The sequence below is a fragment of the Lemur catta genome, chromosome 4 (genome assembly GCF_020740605.2).
Source record: "Lemur catta isolate mLemCat1 chromosome 4, mLemCat1.pri, whole genome shotgun sequence".
In the NCBI taxonomy this organism is placed as follows: Eukaryota; Metazoa; Chordata; class Mammalia; order Primates; family Lemuridae; genus Lemur; species Lemur catta.
Genome location: NC_059131.1, coordinates 10,179,382 through 10,191,935, shown reverse-complemented (window position 1 = coordinate 10,191,935; position 12,554 = coordinate 10,179,382). Strand labels below are relative to the sequence as shown.

General features: G+C 36.1%; 1 protein-coding gene across 1 annotated transcript in view; it reads left to right on the top strand.

The window, feature by feature from the left end:
- The window catches only part of NBAS (NBAS subunit of NRZ tethering complex), a 319,324-nt gene that overhangs the window by 226,305 nt on the left and 80,465 nt on the right, over positions 1 to 12,554 (top strand). Inside the window, exons 43-44 of the mRNA XM_045549061.1 lie at positions 4,017 to 4,267; positions 5,307 to 5,641. Coding sequence (XP_045405017.1) covers positions 4,017 to 4,267; positions 5,307 to 5,641 — 586 coding nt within the window. The remainder of the gene's footprint in view (positions 1 to 4,016; positions 4,268 to 5,306; positions 5,642 to 12,554) is intronic.

Below are 12,554 nucleotides of genomic sequence, written 5' to 3'. Positions count from 1 at the left end.
TAAAACTTTCCATGAAGTAACTCACCAAGTAGTGGTGTAACAAGAAATAGGCTTTGAGATACTTGCTATTGATTCTCTCATCAACTATCTGGGTAATCTTGAAAAATTAGTTAAATTCGATTTTTCAGTTTGCAAAAACACTTGACCAAAAAGTTGGCAAAACTAAAAAATGCCATAATGATTTTGACCACATTTTCCCTGAGTAATCACATGTTGAGCTGTCAGGCAACACCACAGATCAAGTCTGCCACATCAAATTCATTCTGCAGCACTTATGTGGCAAGTATCTTGGATTGATTTCCTTGGGCAGGAGCACCTTCAATTTGGAAGGTAGACTTGCTCATTTCACTGTTTATTCATGGTGATGGTCACTCATTTGGATTCATAGATCTTCATGCTTTTAGGCTTAGTCTTTGGACTTGCAAGCTACTCCATCTGAACTGTGCCCAACATAAGATTTTAGGATGAAAATATCAGCTTTATTGCTTTATTGAGTAGAAGCAGAAAGCTGAACTTGAAAGGCCCAATTTGGAGTCAATCTCTGCCTCTCACTGGTTGTGTGATTTTTGTTTGAGCCTCAGCTTCCTTCAGAGAATAGGAATAATGAGGTCTTCTGCAGAGGGTTATTATGAGAACTATAATAGATGAGGTGATAGAAGCAAAAGTGCTGGCAGGTTATCTGTGCATTCTAATTTCCAGCCCTTTCCCACCCCCTCTGCTCTCTCTTCAGCCTTTCCCCAGAAGCCTTCTCCCTCTCATGCCCTCCCCCTTCCTCCTCATTCGAAGTATTCCTTTCAGTCAGCTAATGGATTTATACTATCACTCAATCTCAGACTGAATAAAGAAAAGTGTATTTAAATAATTTGTTTTCTTATATGAATATAAATCCTTTCAATACATGGTATTCTTGAATCACATTTTTGGGTGATTGACAACTTCAAGTCATTAGAGAACACCTTAATCATGGGATTAGTACTAATAATTTATTCCTTGCACATTGACTACAACTAATGCTAGCTTCTTCCTGTAGTTAATCTCTGAAAGTTAAATATGCACTATAGATATAAGCTGCTTTATGGCTAAAACTTGGTTCAGGAAAAAACACTTAAACAGGTTTTAAGGGTAATCATTAATTTGATTAGCAAAAAGTCCACAATGGTTTCATGGTACTTCTTTTTACTTTCTTGAATGTGGGTTCTTTGGAATTATTTTCTAAGCAGTGACTTCATTTCTTTTTCTAAAAGGAAGATAACAGCTTCTTTCGGTGGAAACTATTAAAGTGGGTTATTGATTACTGACATCTATAAAAGATTAGCACATTGTAATTTACTGAAAAGGGAGGTTTTGGTATTTATCATGTGTCAGTAAAGGTATTCCAGTATCTGCCTTGACAAGATAATTAGGTAAAATTGCTTATCAGGCCAACTGAATTGTAGGCACAGAAGAGTAAGTGGGTGGGCATGGGGGAGAATAATGTTGATTGAGAGACTATATTCGGAATCAAGTCAAACAGAGATAAACTAAAAGTATTAGGATTTAGTTGTTTTCTGTCCATTTGGTAGATGAGTCTGTCTGGAATACTCTGTTTATCAGGGTGTTAGGAATGAAGTATGACAGGAAAACTCTTTTAGATTATTGCTGCCAGGAGAGAGAACTCATATCTGTGTCACAGAAAGAATTCTGTTTTTGAAGTGGCTGTTCCTGTAGGCGCTTGACCTTCATGAATTGATGGTTACTTTGTGATGTGGTGAACAGATAGACACTTCAGGTCCTGACAGATCTGGGCGCTTGGTCCTGAACAAGTCACATAACCCCTCTGAGTGGCAGCTTTCATTTACCTAGCAAATAATTGGCACAATGAATGCAAGTTTGTTTTCCCTCCTCCATTTGGCATGTTGTTCTGCCCACAAATCTTTGTCAGTAAGAATCATCTTAATGGGGTTATACAGTTTCTTATTTATTTCTTCGCTACATTGTTTTCAGACTTAATTTACCAAATTATGAAAGAACAAAAGAAATTCTGTGATTCACTGTCGTGTACCACTGTATGTACAGTATCTTTCAGAGATGACGTTGCATACTTTGAATAGTGATGGCATCAAGACAGTTTTCCGACCAGCCAGCCATTTATACTCACTGTTAACTTGTACAGGCCTCGTGCTTTCTTGTCTTGATACTTTTGTTCACAGTGTTTCTGCTTCATTCCTTTCTACAATGCCAATCTCAAGTACTTCTTTCACTAAGCCCTCCATTGTCATTGATTTCTCCCTCTGCAGTCATAGCTTTTAGAGATCCTACTCTTAATTGGACTGTAATTGTGTGCCCTTTGTCAGCCAACACCATTGTTTTGCATCATTATTTAACTCTCAGTGTTTATAACTCGACTAGGTTTTCACACCCGGATGAGAACTCTGTGCTGTGGATCTTTGTATGCTCCCCAGTGCTGAGCACAGTGCCTTGTACCTAGAGGACACCTCGTGGTTTGCTCATCCACCCAGCTGCTTAGTGTTCAGAAGACGTGTACTGAATATTTCCTTGTAAGATAAAGAAGATATAATGATGATCTGTGCCTTCAGGCAGCACATAGTCTAGTGAGGGAAACAGTCCAGGTAATAAATAGTAAAAACACGTCCTGAGTACCCTAGTAGAAGGATATCCAGCATGTGCCGGTAGCAGAAAGGAGGCAGCCTGGGGAACTTTTATAGACTGGAGACATATTTACAGATATATTTTTGTAAATTTTTAAACTATGTCTTAATGGAAAAATAAAATTTCTCTTGAAGCAAAAGTAAAAAGACCAATTTTTAAAATTACTTGATATTTTGACTTTTTAGATTCCCCCTGTTATCCCAAGTATCATCACACTCTCATAAAAGTTTTAAAACACAATTGATACTAACTGTATCTACATAAACCAAAAACATATGTCTGTTGGCACTTTCTAAAAGTGGTAATTTTAATAAAGAGGGTATCCTGTTTCAGAGGAGTTGTTTTAAAACTACATGAAAGCTAACTTTGATGCTGCCAGAGGTCTCACTTACTGCCTCCAGATGCTTCCATTGCTGCCTCTGAGAACTCTAGAAATCGGGCATTTCTATTAGTGTGGAGGGCTGCCCGAAGGACTCTCAAAATTAGAGAGTAGGAAACTCATCTTGTACAGAAAAATGAGATTACACCAGACCAGAGGCTCTTGTCCAAGGAGAAGCACAAGGCCAGCATTAACTCCTTCCTTCCCCCTTCAAAAAAACACAGACCGATCAACCAAACAAAAATGTGTTAATTTTTTTTCCCAACATTAACCTTAAATGACTTTTGTATTATATTATGAAGATATCTAAGATAGGATAAAAATATTAAGATACGTGTTTTATTCAAGTTACATTGCTACAGATAATTCAAGTGAAAGTACAATTATCTCTTCTTTCCTATTTTAATTTTATTTTAACACAGTATAAAATTTGGGTTTATTGAATGTCAATTCAAGACTCTTGGTTGTAAAACTTACACGTAAAAGTTTGAGTTTTTTCTTTTCACCATTTCCTGGATTCCTGAAATACAGCTATTTACATTTCTGTAAAGAAGCAGAGATTTTAAATTTTTCTTGTGCTGTGAATGAATGATTCATAGTGGAAGTTGATAGAGCCAGGTTTATTCCCTAGCTAGGAATCATCGGACAATTCTCCCAACTGCAGGAATGTGAAGTGACATCTACCTCACGAGATTGCTGTGGTCCCACATGAGATAACATGAAAATTGTATAGCGCAACCATACGCATCTAACATTTGTGTGTTTCCCTTTATGCAAGCTGACTGGGTCCTGGTGGTTTACTGCCTTTGATTAGACAGGAAGAAGGGACCTATAAGTAGTAGCATTTCCTCCTGAGTTTAAAAAAAAAAAATCACTTTGCTTAATAAAGGAACCAAATCCTTTTTTTTTTTCTTTCCTTCACAAGACAGAAATGGTAAGAATGGAACCATATCTTACTTAACACAGTTTCTTTGCCTCTTAATTTCAGTTTGTCCACAGGAGAAATTGAAAATCGAGCCCAAGCCCTTCATCTCTTTGAGACTTTGAAGACTGATCCTGAAGCCTTTCACAAGCACATGGTCAAGTACATTTACCCTACTATTGGTGGCTTTGATCATGAAAGGCTGCTGTATTATTTTACTCTTCTGGAAAACTGTGGCTGTGCAGATTTTGGGAAATATGCCATTAAACCGGAAACCCACATTCGACTGCTGAAGAAATTTAAGGTAGTTGCATCAGGTAGGATGAGTCTTTTCCTGCTTAAACTCTTTTTTTTTAAAATTAAATCTAAGGATTCATTTTCTGTGTGCAATCCTGTCCATGCATTATGGTTGGCAGAGCTCTGAAACCACAGAATTTGGAAGTTAATTGACTTTAGTTATTATCTTTCCAACTCCTTCACTTATGGTTGAGTAAATTAAATACCAAAAAAAGGAAGAAACCTATTGAAAATCATATAGTGACTTATGATAGACTTGGTACTAAAATCCAAAGTTTTAGACAACTGCTCCAGGGACTTTTTTCTCTACTCCTATTGGTTATATTTCATATTTAATATATATAAATGATAAGGCTGAGACACTTTACAAAGGCAATTTGGCAAAATTTCGTTAGAGCCTATATGTTTAAACTATGCATGGAACACTTAAAATAAGAACCTTTGAATCTTTGATAAGTCATGGAAATCTTTAGAATGGTATCTTTATGCTCATAGCTAAGAAATTAAATACCTTAATATATTTCAAATATGTATGATGCTTTTTCATTTACAAGGCACATTCAAATATATATTTATTTGAAATTCATGACAATTGTGAGAGATTATTCAGTTTATCCGTTGTTTACAGAGTAATCAAATTAGACACTGGCCTAGACATAGAGGATAAGGAAGAAGATTCAATTCTTGCCTTCAAGTAACTCGTAAAATGCCAGATAAATAACAAATGAGTATAATGTAGTTTGGTGAATACATGAAAGGAAAAAACATAGGTGCTGTGGGGAATTGAGGGAGCACGGACACATTTCCATCCCCAGTGTACAAATGAGGAAACCGAGGCACACAAGTGGAGTGACCTGTCTAGGATCATGCAGCTAATTAAGTTTAAGGCTGGAACTAGAACTCAAATCTACTGATCTATTTATCTGAAAACCTAAACCTGCTATAGCTAAATTGATAGATCTTTTCATTCAGCCATATAGAGGGCAATGTGCATGGTAGAAAGCTCCAGTATGTTTATATGAACTGCTCACCTACTTTCTTTTTTTTTCTTTCTGGTAGGTCTTAATTACAAAAAGCTGACAGATGAAAACATGAGTCCTCTTGAAGCACTGGAGCCAGTCCTTTCAAGTCAAAATATTTTATCTATTTCCAAACTTGTTCCCAAAATCCCTGGAAAGGATGGACAGATGCTGTCCCCAAGCTCTCTGTACACTGTCTGGTTACAGAAGTTGTTCTGGACTGGAGACCCTCACCTCATTAAACAAGTCCCAGAGTCCTCATCGGAGTGGCTTCATGCCTATGATGTCTGCATGAAGTACTTTGATCGCCTCCACCTGGATGACCTCATCACTGTGGTAGATGCAATTACATTTACTCCAAAAGCTGTGACCAAGGTAACCAAAAAAATAGTTTAAAGTGGATTGAGTGCTTTAGAAGAAATGAAAATTGCTTGTACATTTTGCAGATTTTGTTTTTATTTCCTTTCTTGAAATGGAAAATAATTACATGTTGGCTTTTTTTTTTTTTTTTGCTAAGTATGAAGCGTTTTAATTGGGAAATCATTTTCCTCTATTATGGATGTACAACTATTCTAAATTAAAATAATGTAGATGTACATTTACATGTACATTTTGTGCATGTTATAGTTGTCATATGTCATTTTATAGTAAATGCACTTTCCTCTTCTTTTCAATTGCCAAATGTAAAGACGCTTCAGTGCCCAGCCCAGATTATCTACATTCAGAACCCAGACTAACAACTTAGCTGTGGCTAAATTAAATCCTTAAAAAATTTCACATGAATATCACGCAGTATACAAGTTGGTGATGGAATTATGCATGAGAGTACACATCGCATTTTCTACCGTTAACTCCATGCCTGGGTCCGAGCCCTTTGACTGTGTCCTAATGCCTGGTCTCCGTCCCTCAGTGATGTGTGGTCTCACTCAGAATAGATAATGTGGGTTTTCCTGCCCTTCTTTGCCTCTCACCCAGATACTACTGCTAAACAAATATAAATATCTCACTGCTTGGATCTTGGGCATTATCTCTTCTGGAAAATCTCCCAGCTTCTAGTCTCACCTACTGAGAACTCTATTGCCTTTGGAGTACCCTTTTTTATCTTCTCTTGCCCATCTTTGCTGTTGCCTTCTCCTTCCCCCAAGTCAGTAAATCTGCCCACTACCCTATCCCAAATATCTTTGTTATAGTTGATATTATCCTAGAAATATAGTGTAAAGGCTAAGAATTGCAAATCATTCATTTGGAGGTCGGCACAGGCAGAGATTCAAAACTCTGTGAAGAATACTAGTTTTAGCCAAATCACTAGATTAGTAGCTGTGGATAACCAAGGACTTCTTTATTTTCTTAATATTGCAGCCCAAGTAATTTATTTAATAACTTGGTTTTAAATTTTACTAGCACTCCTATAAAAAAGGAGATAATCATCTTTGTTGTTTTTGAGGAGGACAATAAGGATGATTTTAAAGGAAAATAGCATTTGAAAAGAGAATGTTTGGATTCATGTAAACCTGGCTTTGAACTCTGAACCTACCGCTTATCAGCTGTGTGGTTTGGCCTTAGGAATGTCTGTTAGGCTTCTGCCTCCTTGAGTCAGAGGCCGTGGCTGAGTCACCTGTGAGGTAGATAATGTTGTTACCCTGATTTTACAGACCAGGAAACTGAGATGCAGCAAAGTTAAGTTGGTAATAGAGAAGCCACAATTTGAAGTCAAGGAGACTTATTCTGTGGCATTTTCTTTTAACTGCTGAACTGTACTACCTCTAGGAAGTCATAGAACAAGCAGCTAGAGCCCAGGAGCTGGAGCCATTCTAGAAATTGCAGGGGGAAGAGCTGTTAGACCAGAGAGCCCCAAGCATTTTCAGTCCAGGAGGAGCAGCCTATCCTGGGATGTGTCCAGAGCAGGGCCAAGTCCGAATGAGAAATGGATGGAAAGGGGCTGAACCCAGTGGGGGGTTGAAATCCAGGACAATGGCTGGATCCAGGACCAGTGAACCAGCTGACGGGGCCAAACAGATGAGCCAGAAGGGAAGTGGAGCCTTCCTGCCAAGGCAGTCTCCTACTCCCACCCTCAGGCCGAAGGTGACTTTAAATATTTTATGTGAGGGCAGGAAGGCTGTCAAGGTCAGCCAGGCTGTGTGCTAATTGTGAGTCTGTGTATGGAGGTGGACAGACACTTTAGACTTTCTAACAGCAATTATTTTATTCATGATTAAACTTAAGAGTAGGGTATAGAGTTCACTTGGAGTTTTAGCTGTTATTCATGATGTTTTAAGAGAAATGATTTTAAATCATAGCACATTCTCATTACTTTAGTTCCTTAATCTTACACATTCGAGATGCCCACCAGTCATCTGAAAATGTGTGGCACAGTTGTTTGTGCACATATGTGTGTATTTTTGCCATTAAGAGATGCATGGCTGTCCCGGTAAAGATTCACTTATTGCATTGCTTTCTCTTAATTCAGATAGTATAATCCAAGCGTAGATATTTATTTACTGTAAACTATTCTTAAGAGGTGGTTTTCTGCTGAGTCAGGTAGGTTATAGGAAGGTGAGACAGATACGTTTAAAATTAACTTTACATCTTTTGTTTAGCCACAATATTTTTCCTCATTAATTGGCAAGCTTTTAATTTTCTGTTTAGAGAGGAAAGGTATAAAGGTTAAACTGCATGTTTGAACCACACAATGCTATGCTATATATATATATATATATATATATATATAGAGAGAGAGAGAGAGAGAGAGAGAGAGTATAAAAATCAAAATGAAACACAACCTGCACATGTCAGAGGACACATTTGGAAGAGGAAATGCAGCTGGATTTGCCCAAATTTGCAAAACACCAGATGTTCCCACAGCTTGTACATGATGTTTAAAATGTAAAATAAGTGTGTACTATTCATACACAGTATGCAGTTTTCAAATGTGTACCCACATTTAATTCAGAACCAAATTTTTGGAAAGAATTGGTAAGCTGATTCTAGAGTATGTAAAAACAATAAACAATTGTTCAGATATTAGAATTCAGAGAAGAATATTCCCAAAACCTGAATTTAGTGCCCAATCCACTGGTAAAATATACCATAGAAGGCCCTTTGTCTTCATGATAACAGTCATTCACTTGCCATTTGCATTAGCAGAATTCTTAAAAATTCTGGGAAAAATATCCACAAATGGTATTATGTCATATAGGCAGAGAGTAAGTCTCTGACATTTGAGGTGATTAATATGCAGAAGGGAAAAGGGTGCAAATGCTTAAAGTGCATTTTTACCAAATCTAAATTGTTTTGTTTTGGTTGAGTCAGATTAGAATTGCTCTCCTATTTCTTGTCAATTCAGCAATTAGAAACACTTTCACAGAAGGGACAGAGAACAAGTTAGTGGATTAGAAATTCAGGAAAATGGTAAAAGAAGCTGAAAGGCACTATTTGATTGGTTCAGGCATGATGTGGTTAGATAAGGGGAGCATAGATGTAATACCAGCCTTTGTATTTTCTACTTTCCATTTGTTTTCAGTTGCTGGTACAACTACATCCATAGATAAATATATGGAAAATACTCCTCTCATTCAAGAAATGCTACCAAGAAGTTTACCGGGATACTCCTTTAAAAACCCCTAGGTCTAGTGGGGCGTAGCGGCACGCTTGTAGTCCCAGCTACTCAGAGGGCTGAGGCAGGAGGATCCTTGGAGCCCAGGCGTTTGAGGTTGCTGTGAGCACTCTAGCCCAGGCAATAGAGTGAAACTCTGTCTCAGAAAAAAAAAAAAGAAGAAGAAAAACAACTTTAAACTAAAAAACAGGTAATCACAGAATTTAAAAAGGCTTTCTAGTACCTTGCTAGGTGTTTCTCAACCAGGAATTGGATAGGCATTTCCCACTCCCCTCCCTACCCCACTCCACACGTGCTCACTGTTCCAGCTGACACCGTTTGTGGTTCCTTGCATCGTGAACAACTGTTTCTGATGGGAGCATATTGTCTCCTTTGGGTTGGAGCAGAAAAATTGTTGAGAACCTTTTATCTAGTCTATTCTCTGACCTTCAAACATCATTTCTATTGATAATTAAGTCATTATCCCTGCTTGCTTGCTTGATTTATTTAATAAAAGGCATCTTTCTTTCGCCTCTTTATCATCCCCATTGTTTGGCTCTACCTTCTGGAGCTGTGGAAACAGCATAAAAACATTTTTGTTTTATATCATTACTGTTCAAATTCTCGACATAAGCTACCATTTACCCTTTTCCTATTATCCAGAGTGTTTGGCATAAAAATCTAGAAGAATAAATTTATCTTCAAAAGCATTACTTAAGCTAAAAATAAAATTTATTTCATAAGTTTAAGGCTTGGTCAAAAGGCTGCATTGTAGCTATAACTTCAGGGTCTCCACGCTGCCAAAATAATCTTTTAACTAAGGATGGCAGTGCATCTTTCATCATAATGAGTGATTGGTGTCTGAAACCTAAGTAAAAATATTTAGATAATATGTATTACCTAATTACATGGCATGATATGTGACTTTCTGATGCATAGGTCCAATGTATTTTATGTAGATTCAGAATGAATCATGAGGCATTTAGGCATCAACTGTGTGCCATATAAGTATTAGTTGCTATAGGAAACATCAAGCTGGTAAAGACTTGCTTGTAAGAGACGTAAAATGAAGTTTTCATTTATAGTAAAACAAGTTTTAAAGAATTTTTAAATTATTATGATTGAGAAGTACTTTCCCCATGAAATTGGAAATTTTTTAAGAGTGAACATGGATCCCCATTTTCTAGTACAGTATAAAGCAGGTACTCCTTAAATGGTTGTTTATATAATTAATTATCATCATAGATTGGTGGTTCTCAAAACTTGTGATCTCAGAATGCCTTAACATTCTTAAAAATTATTGAGGACCCTAAAGAGCTTTTGTTTATGTTGGTTATATCTATTGATATTTATTATATTAGAAGTTAAAAGAAATTTTAAAAATACTTATTAATTCACTTAAAATTACCAGTAAAAGATACATTATTGACATGAATAGCATATTTTAATGAAAACCAACTATATTTCCAAGACAAAAATTAATGAAAGAATACATTTACATGTCTGTCTTAATAGAACACATGGATTCTCATATTTTTCATTCTAGTGTTGTTTTGCTTGAAGTATATGAAGAAAACCCAGCCTTAACACAGATATAAGATTGGAAAGGGGAGTGGTATTTTAATAGCCTATAATTTTGGGTGTTCTTCTCTGATACTACACTGAAACTCAACATATGATAGATTCTTAAAGATGAGTTGCAATGTGGAATTTGAAACCATATTATTGAACTTTTTGTACCCTATTACATTCAAACTACTGCTCTAGATTACACTTTGAATGGATCTCTTACCGGTATGATTTTGTAGTATGATTGCATTAGGAATTTGGACATAACGGTTCACTGAGTTATGCAGATCATCCAAATGCTGATACATAAAGTCATATAATATCAAAAAATCACACGCATTAATATGAGCACCTGTCTCATCAAATAAGTCTTTAGGTATTGGAAAGCTGTCATCCTTACAGTGGTGGATATAAGTTTTCCAAAATTCTAATTTTGCTTGAAAGTTCAAATTTTATCATTGGCAACAAATACTGTGTGTCGTTTTTCTTGAAGTGACAGCTCACTTTCTTCACTTTGAAGAAAATATCTGCCAGATATTCAAGTCTAAGTAACCATAGTTTGTCTATCAGTTGTTCTTTCAAGCAAAATGGGGTTGCATGCAAAAAACAGCTACTTCAGCTCACAGTTTAAACAATTGCACAAATACATTTTCCTTATCATACTTCTGTATGCAGTGGAGTTCTCTATGTGTACATATTTTATTCATACAGAATGTTAAAAAATATGAACTCAGTGGTTGAGAGTTAATAAAATTAATGATTTTTACTCTTTCATCTAGAACATTCTTAAGTGAAAATGACAGTGAAGAATACAGTGGCTCTTAGTATGGTTTTATTTGTGCTAAGTCCTCAGAATTTCACCCACTATTACTTTTTCATCATCAATACAAACGTCAACACAGTGAAAAAAGATAAATAATATCTTAGTGTTATTATAAAAATAATTTAAAAGTCTTGAGACTCTTGTGGTTTGTGGACCACACTTTGGGAACCACTGTCACAGGTTATTGTTTCCAAGACCACAGCCATCTTTGATGCCCACATATAAAAGATCATTTCAACTTCCTAAATATTTGTAATACAAATAAGAATAATAAAGACATGTTTTGGTACATGCAGAGAGGATATTCTTGAAATTTTAGTTTTTTAAAATAGATTAATTTCTAATGAGTTTTCCAGATGTAGAAATAAGTAATTTGAAAATGTAAGATGGACTATGTACATGTTACTGTCATTATACCACCTTTGATTTTATGAACTGTATAATATAGTTTTTCCTTCTATAAATTTTAGACTTTATAATTTTTTAAGCTAATATACCTATAGTAGTCCTTCATTATCCGTGGTGGATATATTCCGAGACCCCCCATGAATGCCTGAAACTGCAGATAGTACTGAACTCTATATATACATTATCAGCATCCCTAATCTGAAAAGCTGAAATACAAAATCTGAAATGTTTCAAAATCCAAAATTTTTTGAGTGCCAACATGACATCACTAGTGAAAAACTCCATTCCTGGCAGCTTTGTTTTCTGGTTGTTCAATGTATGCAAACTTTGTTTCATGTACAAAATTATTTAAAAATGTTATACAAAATTACCTTTAGGCTATGTATATAAGGTATATATGAAACATAAATTAATTTTATATTTAGACTTACGTCTCATCCCTGAGATATCTCATTATGTATGTACAAGTATTTCAAAATCCTAAAAAATCTGAAATCTGAAACATTTCTGGGCCAAGCACCTTGGGTTAGGGATACTCAACCTGTACTGTGTTTCAGTCTCATAACCAAGTGACTAACAGGTGGGTTTTGTATCAGGCCTGGATACTAAAGTGATGATTCATGTCCCGGGTGGGATGGAGCAGGAGGGCATGAGATTTCATCATGCTATTCAGAATGGCACAAAATTTAATATGTATGAATTGTTTATTTCTGGAACTTCCCATCTAATGTTTTTAGATTGCAGTTGATTACAGGTAACCAAAACCGTTAAGAGCGAAACTGCAGATGAGGGGAGACTGCTGTATGTACTTAACACACAAACATATATTTATGTCATTGTTTATCAGGATTAATGGGGAGTTCTCAGAGAGAGAATTATGAGAAGGGAGAAGAGGC